This window comes from Talpa occidentalis, unplaced genomic scaffold (genome assembly GCF_014898055.3).
Source record: "Talpa occidentalis isolate TD23 unplaced genomic scaffold, MPIMG_talOcc4v2.1 talOcc4.16, whole genome shotgun sequence".
Taxonomy (NCBI): domain Eukaryota; kingdom Metazoa; phylum Chordata; class Mammalia; order Eulipotyphla; family Talpidae; genus Talpa; species Talpa occidentalis.
Window position 1 is genome coordinate 51,050,196 of NW_023601653.1, and position 22,838 is coordinate 51,073,033.

The 22,838-nt window shown below is 37.9% G+C and overlaps 1 protein-coding gene across 2 annotated transcripts in view; it reads left to right on the top strand.

The window, feature by feature from the left end:
* The window catches only part of ITPR2 (inositol 1,4,5-trisphosphate receptor type 2), a 450,075-nt gene that overhangs the window by 343,523 nt on the left and 83,714 nt on the right, over positions 1-22,838 (top strand). For both annotated transcript variants that reach the window (XM_037514200.2, XM_054696343.1), the window contains exons 47-50: positions 3,918-4,110; positions 6,134-6,259; positions 12,689-12,864; positions 19,766-19,930. In XM_037514200.2, the coding sequence (XP_037370097.1) occupies positions 3,918-4,110; positions 6,134-6,259; positions 12,689-12,864; positions 19,766-19,930 (660 nt within the window). The remainder of the gene's footprint in view (positions 1-3,917; positions 4,111-6,133; positions 6,260-12,688; positions 12,865-19,765; positions 19,931-22,838) is intronic.

A 22,838-nucleotide genomic window follows, 5' to 3' on the forward strand; every position in this document is an offset into this window, starting at 1 on the left:
GGTCTTGGAAGCAATCCTCACAGAGCAGTGATAGTTTAGAGTTAGGGGCACTGTAACAGCAGCCATCATTCAGGAAAAGGTCTATTTTTCAAAAGCTCTAAGAGGTTTAACAAAATAGAGGTTTCTGTGGCAGAAAGCAGACGAATACATAGGAGACAGGGGAGGTAGTGGTGAATTTTTCACTTGGTAGCATAAACTTGAAATGGCTTAGGAGTTTCCCTTCTCAGTGTGCAGCATTTGGCCTCCCCACCCCCATCTTATAAGTGAGACTTGATTCAGTGGCAGGTTCAGGGGTGCAGGTTGTCATGGACTTGCACTCGTGTGTGGGACCCATCTTGTGCCACTTGCTCACTGTGCTTTCATTCAGTCTCCAGCTGGCAGTGCTAACTGAGCAGAAGCAAGCAGATGAGGTTTGTAACTTGTCCTTTACCACTTTGTGTTCATTCCCTTGGCAGAGTGCATGACAGTGTCACTGCTCTTAACTGTCAGGATCCAGCCTTACTTACCTTCTTGTTTCCATGGCCAAGCTTCTGGAATCATGACAGTCATAGCTTGTATGCCAAGTGGATCCCTTGCTCACAGTTATAAACATGCAAAAACTGCAGCTTTGTTGGGAGTCTGACTTCGTGGAACCCATGAGATGGACCAGCCGCAGAAATGTTGCCTAATAATATCAGGCGCGTGGGGCCTGGGAGACTGGCAAAATCAGGAAGCTGGAGAAATTCATAGAAGTAGACTGTCAAACCATGAAGTTGCGGAGAATGGTCCCAGAAGCCAAAATACAAAGCTAGATGATCCCAAGAGATGGGGAAGGGAAGAGCAGAGATGAGGTATGGGCTGATGCCTGTGTGTGAGAGATGGGGGCTGCTGTTAGAAGTTGGAATTTTATTAGTTCCCAGCAATGAGGAGCCAACTGTAAATACACAAATTCAGTGAATGTTTACTAAGAATTCACTGTCTATCCAGATAATTCTGCATATCAGTGTAGAACAAAGAGCCCAGAGAATATAGAGAAGTGATTAGTATGTCTGGGAACTTCAGAATAGGTTTCCCAGAGAAGGCTGCCATAAAGATTAAGATTGAGCAGAAGTTTCTCATTACTAAAGATTGGGCACAGGATTTCAGGTAGAAGTAAATTAATGAAAGGTGTTCAAGAGCATGGTATTGGGGGATGAATCTTTGAAAGATTACCTTAGTTTCTGTTTGAAGAAAGAATTGGAAAAGTAAATGGAATGAATGTAGGTAGATCCAATAAGAAGGTTGTGGTGGTGAAGATGACGAGGTTCGAGGAAATGTATGTATGGCCTGATGCTTGGTGTTGGATGGCACATGTGTGGTGTGAAAGCGAATGCCCCTGGTTTTGCACAAATAGAAATTGATGTTATGCAGAAGGAGCCTAGCTTTGGCAGTTAAAAGGCAGAGAAGGTCACTTATTGGTTAATGGATATATTGAACTTGAGGGACTTGGAGGCATGCCTGAGGTTGTGTATAGCAGAAGTCCAGGGTTCAAATGGTGGTCTGGGAGGATAGCTAAATTCTTCACAGTCACCAGGCCTCCTCCTCATTCTAAGACCAGCAAGTCATTAATTTCATCCCACTATGCTTCTGCAGCATGTTAGTTTTAACTTAACACGCCTGTTATGTAAAATATTACCCTGGAGTGTTGTTAGCTCCTCACGTGTCACTTGTCTCCCACCTGAGGTAGGCACTGGGGTGGTCATCTGGAACCTAGCCACAGTATTGAATGTTGTTGAGAATAATAATGATAATAATAAGTTATAGACTCGCAGAGACAAAAATGACCTCATCATTTTTCTACTCTGGTCACCCATCCAAGGAGGAATTGCTCTCTGATAATCCTTCCCATGATAGAGACCTTGCTGCTTCAGGAGGGAATTGATCCAGTATTGAGTAACAATTAGTTAGGAAGGTTTTTTTTTTTTTTTTTTAAAGATTTATTTATTTATTTATACAAGCACTGGGTACAGTCAGAAGCGCGGGAGGGTGCGAGAATTCACCAGAGCCAGAGCAGGGAGCAGAACAGGCAGACTGACGAAACACACTGCTGAGGGGAGCAGTGGGCACGGCAGGAGAGGTCTGTGCGCCATGTGGGACCCTCGCCTGGCAGCCAGGTATCGAACTGGCACTGCAGAAGCTGCGGGCAGCCCAGCATTCAACCGCTGTGCCACTGGGGAGGCCCCTAACTAGGAAGGTTTTTAAGATGCAGTCTGCACACTAGCCCGCTGGAGTGTTCACCAGGTGTTCAGAACTTTGGCTCCCATCTCAATATGAGCTTGGCTCTAGCATTTGAAGAACCATCGTTATTTTGGAACTACAGAGTCATACCTGGGGGCTCATGTTGTTTCTCACTCTGAGTTCCTCAGAGCCCCTTGCCTAAGGAGAGAATAGTATTTGTTGAAAAGTATTTGGAAAATTATCTGTCTTTGGCTTTTTGGAATACACTCCTGTCTCCTTCAGTAATTCCTCAATTTTGTCATTGCCTTTTGTAAAATGTGACAATCAGAATCATACATGACCTTCACAAAGGGACCAAATGCTGGGCTTAGGGTAATCAAGACATTAATTCTTTTATGTACCCTGAGATTTCATTTTTCAGGTTCACACTGTTGGATAGAGTAGACCACACAGTTACTTTCTGCACTAAATAGATCTAACTCAGCTTTTGAGTAATTGATTTTTTTAACCTATGTTCAGCAATTTTTCTTTACCACACATAAATTTCATTTTGCTTGTTTTGTGATAGTATCGTAGTATGTAGTTTGCATATATAACATAGTATTTAGAATAGCTTCAGTTACATGTAGCAGAAAACAAATCTGACAACCGCTTAAGTAATAACAGTATTTGATTATCTCATATAATGGGAAGTCTGGAGAGACTAGTACTCTATACTTGACTCTCTTTCCCATCTTTCTGTTGGGTCTTCATTATCCTCATAGTTGCAAAATGGCTGTAAACGTTTCAAGAATCATACACATCTACTAATTTTGTTCTAAGCATGAAGAAAGAGGATACTTGCCAAAAAAGAGCTTTTGTGTTGTGTATTTGGTTTTTGGTTTATGTGTGTGTGTGTGTGTGTGTGTGTGTGTGTGTGTTCACATGGTCACTAGCATACCACTCAGTGGTAAAGGGAAGTAGAACAGCCTTGCTAGTTTAAATCAATTCTGATTCATTCCCGAGATCCGGTCAGAGTATATAGATATGTGAACATTGATATTTAATCTGCATAAAACTTGGTTTATAGTGAAGCTGTTGAAAATTGTCTGTTTGGTGTTTTGTTGTTTTTTTTTGGTTTGTTTGTTTTTTGTTGTTTTTTTCCCCCTAAAGTTAAACTGTCCAGCAAGAGAAGTTCAAATGTAATAGAAATATTCACCTGTGTATACTCTGAATGGGTATTATACTTACAAAATATGTTTTGCCATGAATAAGAACACATCCTAGTGATATAAAGCACCTTTCCCCATAAAACTGCAGCACATCATGTTAAATATGTCATTTGTTCCCCAACAGCCAATTTTAGAAGAACAGGCCAAGGACAGGACACTTTGTACCAAATACCGCGTGTAAGGTTGCATAGCCAGTCACTCGCCAATTCACACCCTCTCAGCTCTCTGATGTACCTCATGAAAGCACATATGGGTGGCAAGGGTTTAATGCCAATCCAGAACAAAGAAAGATTGGTTATTTATAATACAGGATAGTATTTATGATACGTTTGCTCTTTCCTCTTATTTAAAGATAAAAATGTAAAGTAGTATTTTAGCTATTTCCATCTGACATATCTTTTCATAACTGCATTCATAAAATAACAAACTCATGCTAAAAGCAAATTACGATCTAAGATGAAAGTGTCCAAAGGCTAAAACTCGTGCAAATGGATGTTTGGATGTTTTCAGATTGTGCGGCACGACAGGACCATGGAACAAATTGTTTTTCCTGTCCCCAATATATGTGAATACCTTACACGAGAGTCTAAGTGCCGTGTGTTCAACACAACCGAGAGGGATGAGCAAGGAAGCAAAGTGAATGACTTTTTCCAGCAAACAGAAGATCTCTACAGTGAAATGAAGTGGCAGAAGAAAATCAGGAGTAAGTACAGTAAACTGGAATGGTGTGTCTTGAGCATAAGGGTAGATAAATTGGTCCTTGGGGATACATGAAGCATTCATTTAATTTGGGTTTTAATTTCTTGTCTGATAGGGAAATCACTTACAGTTTCCAGAATGGAAGCTCAGGGTCTGAGGGGAGCCCAGACACCTGTAGCTTAATGAAAACAGAAAACTCGGACCCGTTAGACCAGCCTGTATCACTGGTACTATAGCTTTATAAGTATCAGGAAATGCAAAGTTGCGGCTGTATGCTGTGTTGCAGCTGTGTGTTGTGTTGCAGCTGACAACATCTTCATGTTTGTGGTCTGTGCGTCGCCCACAACAGGCTTTGACAGTCTGTGAAGGGGATGGAGAAATGTGGCTCCAGCACCCTCTCCTCTCTTGTCTAAGGTCTCATGTTAGAGTAGGTCCATTTAGAAAGCAAGTCATTCTTTCAACACATTTACCTTGCCAGACCAAACAATAAATTTTGTGATGCATGCATTCAAATACAGCCATGTTATAATTTTAGTGAAAAATTAACCTACTATAGTCCTTATTTCTTATTTTCTCATGTTTCAAGTCTGTTTGCAAACACTGAATATAATTTGCTTTTTGATATTAATTTTAGTTATTTTTCCAGATATGGAATACCATTTGTCTCCTTGATTAAAAAAAAGTAAAATAAATAATGAACTAATGTTTGTGAGGTCTGGGCTATTTTGGATGAGTATTTTGTCATATATTAAAAAACAAATCTTAAAATAATTTCTAATGTAAATTTTACTTTTAAAATTTGGAAGCAGCTTATTATGATGTTACAGTCAAAAGAGTTCTGTCTATAAATAAGGATTTGTTATTTCAAATATATGCTTCCATGTCTTCCAATTTTCTCTTAATATTTTGCTTTTAAAAATGAGGGGTCCACATAAAGGAATGAGAGAGATGCAGATGTTTACAATTTATAATCACTAGTAGCCTAAATGCCATCGCTATTCAGAGTCCTTTCCAGCGTTGGCATGATCCATTCCAGAAGGAAAACAGGATGAACTGAAAGGACACGTGTTTACAAAGAAGCAGCAAGTCCCAGGCTGGAATACACAAAATATTATTTGGAAAGTTTTCCAGTTCTCTTTGAAAGTGATTTGTTTTTCCCCTTCTGCTCCAGTGTTACAAACTTGCCATCAGGATAGTAAGAGCTGGAGAGTGAATAGGACCTGCAGAAGTCATGTGGTCAGACTTACACGTGGGACAAGTCTGCTCAATTACTTAGGGGAGGTGGCAAGAGCTGATTTTGAGTTCATGTAGTCCGTGTTCAGGACGTGCATTTTTTCATTCCTGATGACAGGCACAGAATCCCTGTTATGAAAAGGCTCAGAAAAGCCTCTTTCATTTATTTGTAGTTCTGCTAAAACTTTCAATTTTTTTAGCTATTGCAAATCCAGCAAGTTCTAAGGAAGCAGTAAGGTTTAAAACCTAGTTAATATTCTAATATGATACATCACTAGTTCCCAGTAACTGGTATTGTACCATGCCGTTGAGTTTCAGAATTTCAGGTAATTGTGATTGGGTCATAGTCTCATCAGAAATGTATCTGTATGTGGTTTGGGCTTTGGGGTATTTTTATGTTTTTAAGGCATAGGAGTGGGGCAAACTTATCGATATTCTTAAGTTATATGGCAGTGCCTACAATTAAAGGGGCCAGGCAGCTGCTAAACTTTCTCCTTGTTTACTTTAGGCATATATTAGAGTTATTACAGAGCCACATTTTCTGATCACCTTTGCCAATAGCAACATGACTCATGGTTTAGGTGTGAATTGGCAAAAGGTAGAAGGGCCCTAGTAGGAGATTCCCTGTGGTATTGATAATAAACCTCTGAAATCAGTTCCATTAGATGTTTGCTTAGATATACTTGCAAACTAGTTTACAAAATTGTGCTTAGTAGACATTGTTTCAAGAGGATTCAAATGTTGAAAGCAAAGTCAATTTTTCTCTTCTGCGCGTTACCCTTGTCGTTCCCCAGATAACCCAGCACTGTTCTGGTTCTCGAGGCACATATCGCTCTGGGGAAGCATCTCCTTCAACCTGGCTGTGCTCATCAACTTAGCTGTCGCTCTCTTCTACCCGTTCGGGGATGATGGAGATGAAGGCAAGTTGGCTTGTGTTTCTTTACATGATAAATAGTCTAAAGTTCTGAAAATAATTCTCGATGCATTTCATAACTCTTTAGAGCTTCAAGATAATTGCTTTCAGATGTTTCTGTGTTTACTGGAAATACAGAATGTTGGTAAGTAGAGGAGGCAGAAAACCATGGCTAGCAGAAATGTTATTTTTAAAAAAACTCACAGAAGAGCAGTGACAGCTATGTTATATATTGGCAGATGAAGTAATGAAAATAATTATTATTTCTACCTAATTCTTGTGACCGGAAACATTTTCTATACTGTATCAGCTCCATTATATAAATATATTGTGTATGAGAGGTTTGTGCCAAATACTCACTGTGATTACCTTCAATAGTGGAATTTATATTTTCTGTTCTCCTCATGTTCTATCTTGTTTGAAGTGTCTGTAATGAGTATACATGTAAGCTGAAAAAAATGTAAAAAAGTGCAGGACAGAGCAGTACAATAACAGAATAAAGAATATTGACTGCAAAATTAATAATTCATGAGATTTTACAAAAATGAAGACAAGAGACATTATTCCTTTTGTAGTGAAATGGGAACTGTAAGAGAAAGATGCTACAGGGTGAGACTACAGAAATTCAAATGTAAGTTGGCAAAATGCATGAGGAATATGTTACAGTCTTAGAATCAGGTAAATACCTTTGGAACAAGCATTGAGAGAATGGCTTGTAGGCAAAGATGAGATATAGTTATTTTTAGCTATAACATGCTTTTGTATCTCATCTGTTCAAAGGATTATGGTAAGAATTTAATGAGATGCCACAGGTAAGGTAGTAACAGTTACAATAATACAATTGACAATAATAATAGCAGGTGGTGTTGTTTGCCATTTAGACTGGATCAGGCAAAATGCTAAGCAGTCACATACATAATTTCACTTAATCTTCCTGATCATCCTGTAAAGTGAGGTCTTCTTCCTCTTCCCTACTAGTGAAGAAGATTTGTTCAGAAACAGGTTGTGTAAAAAAAAAAAAAACCAAAAAAAAAAAAAAAAGCAAAGAAAAACTCAGGGTGTTGCTGATGCAACTGATCCTTGACCAAGCATTTGAAACCACATATATAGTACAGTTTGCAGGAAGACCCAGCCTTAGAAAGAAATGTAACTAGCGAAAAATAAGACTAGAAAATATGGTGTCTCACCATCAGGCAGAGAAACAGACTCAAATCTTAAACAAGACTGAGTACAAGCTAACAGTAGTAACCAAGGTGGAGGCTCCATGTTGGATGTCTTTGTTGGAAGGGAGCTGGGATGGGTAGGGGTGAGTGTCCATTCTGTTGTGATGGTTGTTTGGCAATCTGACTTCAGCTTTGGCTGAGCTCTTGTATCATAACTCCATGAGTAAGATGAGAATTTTGGTCAGAACAAGCTCAGCCTCTGACCTTCAGTTACATATTTCCATAGCCAGGAAGGCTGAGGAAGCAGAGTCAGAGCTGATATGCACACTGACCCATCAGAACTGCCTGGAGAAGGAAACTTTGGGACTGGACATGCCACTTCTCCAATGCTGAATGTTGTCAAAGAAAATAGCTGGATGACAACTTGCCATGAACATTTTGGAAGTGATTTAAAGATAAATTAATTTATTTTTAAGGTTCCTTTCTAAAAGTGCTAAAAAAAAAAAAGATGGAAACATGTCAAAAAACACAGAATCCAGCTTGGAACATCCCTCTTCACATTGCCAAATCTGTGGAAATTTTGAGAAAAATAAATATTGACAGTCATAATAACTCAGAACAAGAATCCAAATAAGGGTCCATAACAATAGTGAGCAGAGAAAGTTCTTCCTTAGGATGGCATTCCGATTAGTGAACATGGAAGACGTGGTGGAAAGAGAATATCGGCATTTGGCAGATCATCACAGTAGTAAGACTCATCCGTGGAAGCTAAAAGTAATAGGGAAATGTTAGATGATAAAGCATAATGACATAGTCTGAAAGTATTTCCCCACAACCTAGTGATAAATTACAGGAGGAAAAACCGAAGCTTTGAGAAATCCCTTTAACTAAAGGATTAGTGCCGACGTGACCCAGCAACACCACAAGCCCCCTGATATGATCCTCTGACAAGGACGTGACATTTGCCCAAAGCACATAAGCTGAGGACATTTCAGACAAAGCCAGAACAAGGGAGTTTCTCCAATAAAACTGGCAAGTACTCTTCAAGCTTATGAAAGACAAAGAAAAAGCAACCATACAAATCAAAACAGACCAGCAAGACAGAACAACTAAGTGCCTTGTGTTACTGGTCCAGACACAGGGCTGCAATCAGGCAATTAATGAAGTTTGAATAAAGTCTCTAGCTTAGGTAAAAGAATATCATATTAATTTCCTTGTGCTGATCACTGTAATGTGGCTAGGTGAGGGCTTGACATTTGGCGAATCTAGGTAGTGGGTGTATGGGAGTTTTGTATTATTTTTGCAACTCTTAGTAAGCCTGAAAGAGATTTGAAATAGAAAGTTAAAAAAGAAAAATATAAGGGTTTTTCCAACCCTGAAGTCCCTGGATTCTGAATTACAGTGTCCACTTGGAAGGGAGAGAGATTGGGAAGAATGAACCCTGGGCCAAAAAGCTGTAGTCAGAAAGGGCCCTCTTTGCACCCCAGCCTGGAGACAGGCTGCCCTGGAGTCATGAGGGTCACATGCGACATGAGGACAGAGGACTTGGGTGTTGGGAACTTTCTCCCAGCATAACTTCCAGTCTGATCTTATAGGAGCTACTGAGATTTACTTGTGTTGGATATGTGGCCCCCACTTGGATTATGATATTTGCCAGGAGTACAGTTTCCCTTCAGCTAGGGTTCTGGTTGCAGTGATTGAAAGAGACACTTAAGAGGAAGGGAATTCTGAGAAGATGAGTTTATGGGGCACCCCCTTCACACCATAACCCCCCAACCTCCTGCAGATAACCTTTCATGACCAGGCTCTGAAGACCTTTATTTGAAGCTCAGGTTTCAGTTTCTTTGATTGATGTGTGCATTTCTTTGAATGGGCTTCTCTTAAAAAAGAACTTATGCTGGGGCCTCCCTGGTGGTGTGAGGGGTTAAGACATAACCTATGAAGCTATCTGCAGCCACTGCAGCACAAATTCAATCTTTGGTCAGCAAGGGGAGTGACCCACATTGCGCAGCAGACCTCTCCTGGCTCAACCGCTGCTCCCCTCAGCAGTGTATTTCAGTCGATCTGCCTGGTCTGTTCCCCACTCTGTCTCTGGTTAATGCTCTCACCCCCCCCCCCACATCTTTAGCCTGTGCCCCAGTTCTTGTATGCATAAATAAATAAATCTTAGAACTTATGCTGAAGTCGAAGAGCACCGCTCTGCTGAGTATGGCTGAGCAAAGCTGTCAGATAAGGGACCCACCCCCCTGTGTCCCCCTCAGAAGCTGAGGATTGCCATGCTGGCCAAGGCAGACTAGTGAGTGGAGGGAACGGCTGTCGTGGGACGGCCTCATATCCAGAGAGCATGCGATCATCTTGAAAAATCATGTTCAAATTCTGGGTGCAATGCTCTTTTTCCTGAAATGCTTTGTGTTAAAAGAAACAAACAAGTTCTCCCACTTAGTAATAGGTGAGGCTGGCGCGTGGCTCTGTGCCAGGAACTGTGTCCTAGAGCATACAAGTTGGTAAAACCATTCAGGACTCTGGCGCTCATGGACAAGTTCAGGGAGGAAGGAGAGAGCGAGGCATGGCGGTGAAGATGACCCATGCTGTAGGACGGCTGCCTGCCTCAGCTGAACTGCGGAGGGAGGCCGAGGAATAGGGGAGGCTGGGAAGTAAGGCATATTTTACAGAGCAGGGTATAAGCAGGACAGTGGCAGGGAGACTGCAAAGTCCATTATCTGAACTGAATTGAGGTCTCTGATTTTGGTGCTTGAATTTTCCTCTACAAAGGACACACTGTATAGCACCTAAGATTTTTAAATGTTTAGCATGAATTCTTAAAAAATGTTCCCATTGTAGAAGTTATCCATTCATTATTGAAAATTAATACAAGTAAAGGAAGTCTGTCCCTGTTTCTTACTCCTAATGGGTAAAAGAGGACTTCAGTTTACTTTTTTAGCATTAAATCTTTAGCTGGAAACCAGTATAATCATCCTTACAGAATATGATCATAAGTTATGGTCAGTTGATAAAATTGTCAATGAATAGCCATTTGGAGTAGCTCTTAAGTGTATGTATTCCACAAATACATGTTGAGCATGAAACTGTGTACAAGGTACTGTTGCTACACACTCTTGACTTCTGTCTACAAAGGAATCACATGCCTGGGGTGAAGTCCACGTTTATAATTTCTTGTTTAATTGAGGGAAAATCCCAGCAAGCCAGACACCGTCTGGGACAGCGGAGTCAAGTTGTGGTCAGCCTGTCAGGCACTGATGACAGGGCACGCTGTGACAGGGCTGTTAAAATGAGAACATCACATTGCTTATCAACTGCTCTGAAGAATCCAGTGACTGGCTAAGAGTTGTGAAATGAGCAGGGATGCCGGCAAGTTGGGGAATTTATAACTGGAGACTTAGTTACTCTGCATGAGCTCAGAGCATGTGTTTGTTTATTCAGTTAATTAACAAGCCCGTGTTCTTTCTTGCATTCCCGGCGCTATGATAGGACCAGACATGGGGCCAGAGACAGTGCTCGCCCTTTGAGAACTTCCATCGAGGTGGAGCCCAGTGCGCAGGAGGGAAGTTGCAGGCAGCATTCTCTCCATGCGCCCTCGAGATCTGTCAAGTTGGGGTGTTTGGTGGTTGGGCTGTGTTTGTAAATGCTGAATGCTCATAAGCCAACTCCTGAACATGAGCTGGGTGCCCATTTTGCTCGTGTTGTCAGCAGACAGGAGTGAAGGTCATTTCCTGAGCAATTTACCTTTTCTTTGCTTATCCCCAAATTCATTTTACCAGGCCATGGAGGGGGGGTAGTGGATGGAATCCCTCTTCCCAACCATGTCTCATCACTGCTTGTTTTTAGAGATGCTATGATGACAAATGTTGCAAAATGGGCATGTCTGAAATAATGCTTTTCCATATCTCACCTTTTTTGGTGTTTTGTTTTTTAATGTCTGCTGGGATCTACCTACCTACTTTTGCCAGCTATCACTCTCGATGAACTAGAGGCTTACACAGGAGTCTCTGAAGGAGGCCAGATAAGCCCAGGGTCTCCCTGATGTTGCTGAAGCTCCCATACCTAAACTTTGTGATCTTTGATGTGCAAAAGTGAATTTTATAAATAAGAACAGTGTAACTGAAAGAGAATAACTAGTAGAAAATCTCCATTTTTGTGGCTGCTTCTCTGATTTTTTCAGCCTAAAGTCAGTGTGAGACCCCAGGGCTACTCTAATCAGCCCCAAAGTGTTGCCCCTTAATTAATTTCTGCAACTGCAGCCCCACGGGACATTCAGAGAGGAGTCCCGAATCCATATGTCAGTGTGTCAGGGATGTAGCATATATTTCTTAAAGGAAATATATGCTTATTCCCTCTTTGGGACAACTTCAAAAGATTCTATCTGTAATGGAGTTTTTTAAAAATATTTGGAGGGCCTCCCCGGTGGCGCAGCAGTTGAGCACTGGGCTGCAAAGCTGCCCGCAGCCTCTGCAGCGCCAGTTCGATCCCTGGCCGCCAGCTGCCGCACCCACTGGCAGTGTACTTCGGTCCTTCTGCCTGTTCTGCTCCCCACTCTGGCTCTGGTGAATTTTCTCACCCTCCTGCACTTCTGACTGTACCCAGTGCTTATATAAATAAATAAATAAATCTTTTAAAAAATAAAATAAAAACATTTGGAATTTTCATTCTCTGATGACTAAATAGCTTAACATTTATTTAGGAATTTGTATTGGTCTTCAAACACATGCCCTCATACATATACCTATGTGTACACCATGTTTTTTAACAGTCAAAACTTGTGACTTTCATCCAGTAAAATGTAGATGGGACTATCTATATTCTGAATTCTTTAGAGGACTCTGTAATAGAGAAAGTTGATGATAATAGAATAAGGCAAGTTACGAGTTTGATAAAAAAAAAAGTACATGACTTCACTGTGCATTTAATGGTCATTAATCATAAATTTTGAATTGAGATTCCCAAGTGAGATCCGTCTATCAAAAGTATTTAGCATATAACTCCCCATAGGAGAGAAAGATGAACAATTCTCTCAGATTTAATGGAAGGAGCATTAACTGATGAGTATCTAATCAGCCTGAGATTAATCACAAACGTTCTGGAAATGTAATAATGGGTAAAGTGTTCGTAGACACTTCCTCTCACTATATAGTGTGTGGAGTGGCTCGTTTTGAAATTCAGTGTCTTATAGTTTGACTCATTATATGAAGTGGCAATTAGTTTAACATATTTAAGTCTTACTCTTAGTAAAAACAAACTCCTTCCACCTTTTTCAGGTACACTTTCTCCGTTGTTCTCAGTTCTTCTTTGGATAGCAGTTGCAATCTGCACATCTATGCTGTTTTTCTTCTCCAAGCCTGTGGGTATTCAGCCATTCCTTCTGTCTGTGATGCTCAGGTCCATATACACCATAGGCCTCGGACCAACGTTAATCCTCCTGGGTGCAGCTAATGTGAGTACTTTCATTGGCTTTGTTCCCTTACAGATCAGTTATAAATGCATAATTTTAAAAGTATATGCTTTAATTCTCTGTGTATGGTAAATCCTAATGTATCATGAATCCAAGTTAATCAGAGCTTGATTTTTACATGCTTTACTTAATTTTGAGAGAAAGAAAAAGTGACAAATAAAAATTTGACATATGTGGGAATTTAGCATCGGGGCATGACCCATTTCTGCAATCCACTTAATCCAATCCACTTCAATGCAGCTTTTGACAAAAAATGAATGTGAACCCCTGTTAACAGCCTAAAGTGACTCCTAAACTATCCAAGAAAGGTTACATTATGTTCAGTAGATTTTTAGAAGTCAGTGCCTTTTATAAAATGACCAAAGAAAAGAGGTTGCTAACTGAGAAAATATGAAACTGAGCTCTTTCTATGAGTAAAATCTATAAGCTTGAGAAAAGTCTAGATGAGTTTTTTTTTTTTTCATGAAATTTTAAAATGTTAGAATAGGGCTACACAAAATTTGAGCTAGCTAAGTTTTGGGTAAGCAAGACAGAGTACTTTTACAAGTAGTTGTAATTGTATCCAGAAGATAAAATTTTAACAGAATTAGATTCCTTTCTGCATGGCAGAGCTATAACAGGGTAAGAAAAGATAAACATCAGATTGATGAAACAAGTGGCCAGGTAAACAAGTAAGTGCTCCTGGTAGGTTTGCTGAATGCCTACAGCATGTCTCTGTTTTTTACAGTGTCACTAACATAGTACCCTATGTCCGGGCATCTGTATGCAGGCTATCTCTGCTGCTTTCTAACATAGTTTTAAAGGATAATGATTCATCCTCCAAATTCATCAGTAGGAAATATTTCATTATCAGGAAATATTTCCTAAGTGGATTAACTAGTGAGAGTGAATGAGTGAAAGGTTATCTCTGTATTCTTACACACTGCAGTGCTTGCACTTAACCTATGTATGTGGCAGGTAGGATTGAAGATGAATAAATGAAATTGCCAACCAAAGTTTTGAGAATTACAAAACTGATTCAGTATTTCTAATCTGTATTGTGTTATAGTTCTTCAAAAAATGGATATATTATGTATGCTTACTTCCAGTTACCGGGAACATTCAGGCAACCAAATTATCAATTACGCCTCGGTCATTGCCAGTAAAGGAGTGTGTACTCCATAGACAGAGAGGCCTATCAGTACAGAATTCTATGATGTACCAAACATGGTATTGTATATTGAAGGCAGGGCTTGTGACATTCATAGACACAGTCCTTCTCCTCGCCCCTCCGAACTCTGCATACAGATACCTAACTCAGCCTTCATACCTAGCACTTAAATATTCAAAAATCATTCACGTGGGCTAAACTTGAACCTTCCATGCTTTGAAAATAAGCTAATTTTGCAATATTACCAGGACCTGTCATGGATTCATCTAAATTTTTCTAAACCTATTGGTGTTTCCAGTTTATTATTTTTTTTTCTGTTAACAAGTACATTAAGTATTGAACCTAATTATTTAAAGATGCACATAATATTCATGAGTTAGTAAATGGCCCTTAATCCAAGTGAGAAAATTCAAGTTTGGTTAATGAAATAATAGCCAGATAGATTCAGACCAAAAATAACAATCATTCATCAGACTTCTTTTACCTAATAGTCTCTGAGGCTACCAAGAGGTAGAGCATGTAGTTCCTACTACCCAGACACTTCAAAGTAGATTAAAATGTAAAGTATTATATTCTAGTGTCTGTTGGGGAAACCAAAAGCACTTGGGGTGTTTTTCTTGAGAATAGTTCCACCATAAGAAATGACTGTTCATGTGAGAAGCAAGTTTTATAGTTTACCTTCTTCATGACAAGAAATAACACGGAGATATGTCACTCTTCGCTATATGAATCTCTGGGACTTCTAAAAGCCTTCCCGGTATAAACCATTTTGTACAGTTCCCAAATGGTAATTATGATCTGCCAGTCCAGGGGATTTTGATCAAAGAAAATAAACAACTTCAATTTGGGACAGGCTGATGGAGTATTTGTAATTTTGATGTCATCAATATGGATAGAAGTGTTTTATATCTAATGTGCCAATTAGCGAAATATTTTAGTGAATGACCATTTACCCAAACTTTTAACATAGCTATCTTCTAAGAGGCCAAAAACCCATAACTCAATATTGTTTAATACCTTAGGTCTTAATATATTGTGTAACAGGTGAAACTGTAAGTGTTAAAAGTATAAGCATAACAAAAAGGAGAAACAAAAGAAAATATCCACCTGACAGGTGCAGCAGGATGAAAATTAGAGTTCTAGACTGTAGGCAGATCAGCAGCTTTTTTTTTAATGGGACAGAAGAAAATTTTATTAATCTGATAAAGGTAACTACCTAAAACCTACAATATTACCCACTACAAAAATCCCCCAGGCATTTGAATTTCATTCTTCTCATCAGTAAACTGCAGTTAGTAGCTCTAGCTTCATCAGGTTGTTTGAGAGGATTAGCGTGGGAGGTTCAGAAAAGAACAGTAGCAGTGATCAGATGTGGCAGTGTATATGAGCAAGAAAGCTAACACAGTGTAATTACGTATCACTCTCTATATTGGCAGAAACAGCTACCACTTACTATCCAGCATGTGAAACACTATTTATGTAAAACTATCACTATAGGGAAAGGATTCAAGGACACTTAGCATCTTTCACAGTGTTAAGCATATGCAGAAAGTCCCTGTTTTTGGAAAAGGAATCAAATGGGAGGGGAGAAAAAACTTCCATTTGTGTTTGGAGCACTGAGTATCATCAATTTCTGCTTATTTACTCATTATGATGCTTCATTTTTATCATCTTTACTCATTTGTAAAAATCTGTTGTTTAGATTACAATGCACTTCTCTGTCCTGTTCCAGAAGTTGCCTCAATGTCTGAGATATTTCCAAAAGTGCAAATGTTTTTCTCTGTTGTAAAGCATTGCTTATAACCTAGCACAATTCTTCCCACCCCCTACACTGGGGTTGGAAATTAACATTTGCTTTTGGCATATATAAACACATTCTATAAGCTTGGGATCGCTCACCCCCCCGTGTCATTAAAATTATTTGTAAATTTCATTTTAGTAACAAGAATACTTCCAGATATGTGTTAGTTGTCATATAATCCTTTTAACCATTTCATTCACTTTTACCATCTAGATTTGCAGATATTTTATAACAATAATCCAGTAAATACCTGTGAAAGATTTTTCAATAACTTTGAAACATTTTTGTCTATAACATTTTTTTTCTTTTATAGTATATCTTTTAAATGTGTCATTTGCCTTTTTCATAGTTATTTGTCACATGGAGGTGTTTCCTTATGCTGGAACTTGGTCTCACCATTTTACAGAGGAGAAGCAAATACCATCATACCAGCACGCTCACATTTAATAGTGTCATGCCCTTAGCTCCTTACCTGTGGAGCGCTCATGTCACTGCTGATTTGTAAGGCTGAATCATAGCAGACATTCATTAAACATATGCAGCACACACACAGGCACAGGCACACACACACACATCCTATTTTTACACATAATATGGTCACTGAGTGCTATAATTGCTTCTCATTTTCAGCTGCAGAAACAGAACTGCTCCAGTATTGGGGCAAAACTAGCATGTGACAAATTCAATAAGAGATACTCCAGTTGACACCACTAGTGGTGACTGTTTACATCAGCAATTTAACAGATTTCCAAGGTGATTTTGACCTATGTGAAAATTTTGCCTTATACTTTGGTCATAGATCCTTACCCTGCCTGAGGTCTGATTCCACTGAATGGAGATTTTTTCAATCAAATCATCTCATTTTTAGAAAGACAGTTGATTTAAATATGGTCATGTAGCTAATAAGTAATTCAAGATAATAAATTCAATTTTACTTTTCAATAAATCATAGAAAATTTTTTGGGGAACAGTTTATTCCTAGGACATAGGTCATGTTTTCCCATGGGAACAATGGAAGATGGGCATAGAATTTCTGTCAGAGACATCGAATGAAATAAGTCAAAAGTACATTTAAAGGAAGTCATGAATTTCTGTGATCACATAACATAATAAGATGGGAAGGACATCATGGAGTTCTAGAGCTGTGAGGGACGTTAAGGATTATTCACTTCCAGGCATTCTTTTTAGAAGTAAGTATAGAGCATCATGTAGAGACAGGAGGATTTACCAGAATAATTCCTGAAAGATGCAGGACTGGAATCCCAATGGCCCAGTCCATCATCTTTCCACTATACTGCACTTAAAAGTCCTAAAAAGACAAACCAATGAACATCCACCTCCATCAAACAGTTCACGCCATCTTCAATAAAAAATTTGTCAAGGACAACTTTGAAGAATAGATGGAGAAAAATATATAGGACATATTTGATCACTTATATTGGTGTTTGTCCTTTCAATATCTGTTCAGAGGATCATGGTCTTTTAACTACTTTGCGCTGTTCTCTCACCACTGTCTATTTTTGCCTTCATGGATCCTTGCCATAGGAACAGTGGTTACCTACGTAATGGTACTGGCAAATAAAGGATTAGTTAGACATATCAAGGAAATCTTGACATGAAGAGGGAAAATGTTTTTGCAACCGTGTTCCTAAAAATATTCTCCGCTGTCATGGAAATGCTCTATAAACACAATGTGTACATTTCAAGGTCACAGTGTAGGGAAGCCATAGTTCAACTTCTTTCCTACACATATTTACTTTTGCACTATTTCTTCTTGGTATGAACACTTCAAGACAAAAGGACAATTTTCTTCTTTCTGATCTCAACAGAAATAAATGTAATTACCACTACTATCAACTGCACTCTACTTTGAGATAGTCAAGAGAGTAGGAGTATACCCACCACTAGGTCAAATTTCCAATGAAAAAGTCAACCTGAAAATAAGGCACATCTTTACTTTTCATGCAAAAATGGCAGAAGCCCTTTTAGGCAGAAATGTGTCCTCGTTTATGCATTATTTGAAAACTAAAATACATGATCCATTTGCAAATTTTCATTCAGTGTATTGCTTTTCCTCAGTATGTAGGGCTTATAAATAATTTTCTATGATTCAGTTTAGGGAAGATGAGATAAGAAAACAATGTAAACTATTTTAAACATGTCATTCATTCTTCTGAAAAGTCATAGTTCTAATTTTTAACTTTATTTTTTAGAGAGGATAACTTTTTTTTAAGAGAAATTAGTATTTTGTAATGACGAATCAAGGTCAATAGCTCAAATTTGAACAGTAGCCACTTGAAACAATTTGAAGAATAACACACTGACTGTAACCTTACATATTCCACGTGTTACCATTTTCATGAATGTTTATTATCAAATACTATACTATTGTCAGCACCTTGTATGTATTTCCCAAGTTTTTAAAATAATGACTTCTTATCATATGAAATTGTTCTTGTATAGTAATATAGTAAATATAAAGACTGTAGCTATATTTAGTAATAATATGAAGATGTGATTATGCAACACTAATGAAATTAACACTAAGCTTGCCATTCAAGTTATTACTAAGAGGATGAGAGAATTGATAACTGATTATTGAGATGATCATTAAGTGAGATGATTAGTACAGAGAAATTTAGAAAAGATTTGAACTTTTTCATTGCTATTTTGCTGCATTGGTTTGATTGTCTTCTCAGTGTACAATGACAACCCATTTCTCATTTTATCTGTATTGATTTGATCTTAAGAAAGTGGAAGGGAAAAAATTTTTCCAACCTCTCAAATTTCCCTCTGTTTCAGTGTTAGGTTTCTTCCTATGTTATTTTAAATCATTCTGTATGGCAATTCCTTTCATATATATAGAAAAAAATTAACAATGTTGCAAGAAACCACTTGTTTTCCCTAAATTAGATTTGGATACCTAAAGACAATGATGGTATTACTTGTCTGTGAGAACTCAGGCAACAATTTGGAAAAACAAGCTAAAAAAACTTTGAAATATTGTAATTCTTGATGACTAAGAGACAAAATTGGCTTTTCAGTTTATAAATAATGCAGTGATTCTAGAACCAATAGATGGCACAAATTTATGATAACTGCACAGATCTCTGTTGTTACCACCAGAGGCTCTTGTTATAAACTTCTGTATTCTAAAATTATGCTGTAAGGGCAATTTTAAATATAGTTTTAATATAAATACTTTACATGGTACTAAACATAATAAACACTCCAAAATGTTTATTGAATAGTTACCACACATAGAGCTTAGAAAATTTTTGTATGCCTTACATTTATTTTAATCTAAGTATGTAAATATACATATATATTATGTTTTCAAATGAATTAAATGCAGAAGTATATTTTTAATGGTTTTACTTGTTTAAAATAATAATAAAGTTCTGGATAAGAAAAAATCAAGGAGAGACCTGGTGTTTTCTGAAAAAAATTTCTGTTGCATAGCCAGTGTAATAAAAAAATTTCATGTGTTTTAATATGAAAATATAATAAAAGTCATATTTAAGGGGTCATTATACTATATACTCCTTATGCATTATGAATTATTTATTTAATCCTCTAAAGAGATGGGAATTTCTTTATTCCAGTTTTTCGGAAGAAACAGTCAAGGTCTAGAGTTGAGGACTCAGGTTATGCAACAGGGGTGGCAGATAGAAGATTTAAACTCAACTCTGATGTGTCTGCATAGCTGGGGCTCTAAATCATTCTCCTCACTTTTCCTGCAATTACAAAGCATACAGAATTTGCACACATTATGATTACATGCAGATTTGTAAGCTAAAAAATTACAAAAAGAGAAATCATGAAAGAAAATCTCAGACATTGTGCCTAAGAGGTATTTTGCCAGTGCCCTGCTGTTCATGTGAGTTTCAGTATAAATAAGACAGTAAAATCCAATCTTTTCTTCCTTTCAGTTTTGTAATAAAATAGTATTCCTGGTGAGTTTTGTTGGGAACCGTGGCACGTTCACCCGAGGGTACCGAGCGGTCATCCTGGACGTGGCCTTTCTCTACCACGTGGCCTATGTCCTGGTTTGCATGCTGGGTCTCTTTGTCCATGAATTCTTCTATAGCTTCCTGGTGAGTACATCTCTATGTGGACCAGCACTGCTGACAAAAAATATACAATGCTTCCTCTTCTCATGCCTCTTCCTTTGATTTTTTTTAAGCAGGGTCTGACATTTAGGACAAATTGTTATTTTTAGAATTTCCTTAGAAAAGCATGAATTATTATTATTTTTAGTCTTTTTTTCCTGAGAAATCACATAGTGGAATTCTTTATTTTCTTTATCAGAAGGAGCCAATGACCTCACCTCCTGACACATCATACTTCTTTTTACCTTTAGACATTCACCAACCGCATATCGGGGTGGAAATAGGGGTATATTTTCTTGGTACTGGTATCATTTTATTTTATTTATAGTGCCAAACATTATGTTTATCTTTAGATTGGCACAGCAGTAAAGTAAGAGAAAACTGTCAACCTCGCAAAAATACAATGAATAGTTTCACAGTCTCAGAGTTTCAGATTGAACATCTCATTGCAATTAAGCTTATCTATTTATCTCTAATTCATTAAATGAATTTTCAGATTTTGCCTAGCTTTTTTTTGTTTTTTGTTTTGCTGGCCATTGGTTTTCCTTCATGCATATCTATTGTTTTATACCCCTATTCCAGGAAAGGGTTACTAGAGAAAGATGATAAGATTTGGGATTAAAGCACCTCCAGATTGGCATTGTGATGCCATCAAGCAATTTTTTGTCTCCAGCGCCAAGCTGACATGCGGTAGAGAGAACGACTTAGTAAAATAATTCCTGAAAACAAGTTGAAGAGCTGAAAGCATTGTGTTGACCCTTTTTGCTTGGGTCCTGAGGGACAAATCCATCGCCTCCGGCTCCTTTTCCTAGAACCTGCCAATGTAGGAGGATTGAAAAGGGATAATTTTCCACTGATTCTCAAAGACCTGAAAGAGCCATAGTGAAGCATGGACTTGCCGCCTATGTTTTGAAGCAAAATTAAGTTCTATTATTCAGTAGGTAAATGTAGACACTGTTTTTTTAGAATTCTGAATGAATTCCCCCCGATGTGATTTGACAGAAAAAGAAAACCCTTAAAAAATCTGCTTCTGATATATAGAGTATAATATATACACTTTTACTTAATTGTGATACATAATATTCTATAATGCCTTTGTGTTTCAACTTTCTGGTCTCTAAAATGGATACTGTATGGGAGATAATTATTATAAACCAAGGAAAGCTTTTGACAAAATAAAGATGTGTGAGTTACTCTATGCATTATTAATAGTAATGTTACCTTCAAATTTGTTACCTAACCTTATTTTCTAGTTTTATTTTCCTCTTTTATCTTTAACATTTTATAATTCTGATGCTGATTGTCTTCATCAGGTTGGTGATGAAAAGGATATTGTCATTTTGATACTTAGAGTACTAAAAGGAAGTCAGAATGGACATAATATCAAAATGGCATTTAAATATATTTTAACATATTTTTTATATTTAAAAGATATGTGAATATGCATTCCCAGTTGTATCCACAAATGTCCATCCTTTATCCAAAATAATAAAAACCATACTCTGGATGTTCCTTTCAGAAATTAAGACAAAAAGCTGCTAATCTGTCTGGTGGGTCTTGAATTCCCCAGAATGGGGTCCAATATTATGCATTTATAGCAAGCATCCATGGGCCTCTGAAAGCTGGGGGCTTTCATAAACTATCCTGAAATGATCTAGAGACCATTGGCAGGCCTTTTTTTTTATTTTTTAAGCTACTCTTCAGTCAAAGCAAAGCAAAATCTTTGTGTCAACTAAATGTTTAAGTGAAATTAGCCCACATGTGGCTCATACAGAAGTTGCATTTGCGCTAGTTCCCTTGTATATAGGAGCACTGCCTTAGTTCCCAAGACTGCTGCTTCCACCAGGAGAGAAATGTATCAGAAGAGTTCAACATTTTTTTTTTATTTGATCATAAAACTTCAGCTTCCTAAAGTGAACAGACAAGTTAATATCTTTACAACCTCTCATTGAAAGACCACTAGCGATTCAGTTGGAAAATAACTGGGTATGAGCCTTAGTACTCAGAAAAGCAGAACACGAGGCTTCTCTCTTTCTAAAAGAATGCCAGACACTGGTGACTGGTAACTTTGACCAATTCACTAAGTCTCACTGCTCAGAGACAGCAGTAGACCAAACCCCAACGATTCCAATTTTAAAAATACTATTTCCAGACATACGTTTTATGGCTTCTTTAAGGCTAATGTTAATTTCTTTCTTTTAATCGGCTTTGTATAATAATGTTCCTTTCCAGTTGATAATGGAACAAAAAGTCCAGCTGTTCCTGGCTTTGACTACATATAGTGCTATACAGCTGGGGCCTTAACTAAGTGCATAGGTTTTCTACCACCAAACACAGAATGAATACTAACCCATTAGAGGACTAAAATTAGCAAAATTATATGCTGGATCTTTATTTATAGTTCCAATTTTATAGGTTTTGGCCTCATTGTACCCCTTTAAAAGTATGGGAGATGTTTGCATTCTCAAATATTTTAAAATTTCATGTTTATTGCAGTAGGTTCATAAAATTGTTCTCATAATTCCACCTCGCATCCTTTATCAAACAATACGTTTAATGAATCTGTTGACGGTCCTCCACTTTGGTGGACCCTAGTTCAGCACTGTCATGTTCCCTACCTTCCACATTCTAGAGCAGAGTATCAGTCAGACTGAAAATAAGAAATAAGCTGACAAGTTAGGTGCGCTATTATAATTTTTCTAAATTCCGTGTAAGTGCAAATATTGTGCTTATGGTTAAGTATGATATAATTTTTCCGAATTCAAATTTGAAGCTAATTCCATGTCGTACAAAATTGAGTGTGTTGATTACAAGACTAACAAATGCACATTATTTGTTGTGTCATCATTTTGGAGAAGCTGTTCAGTAATCCATTTCAATTAGAGAAGAAATA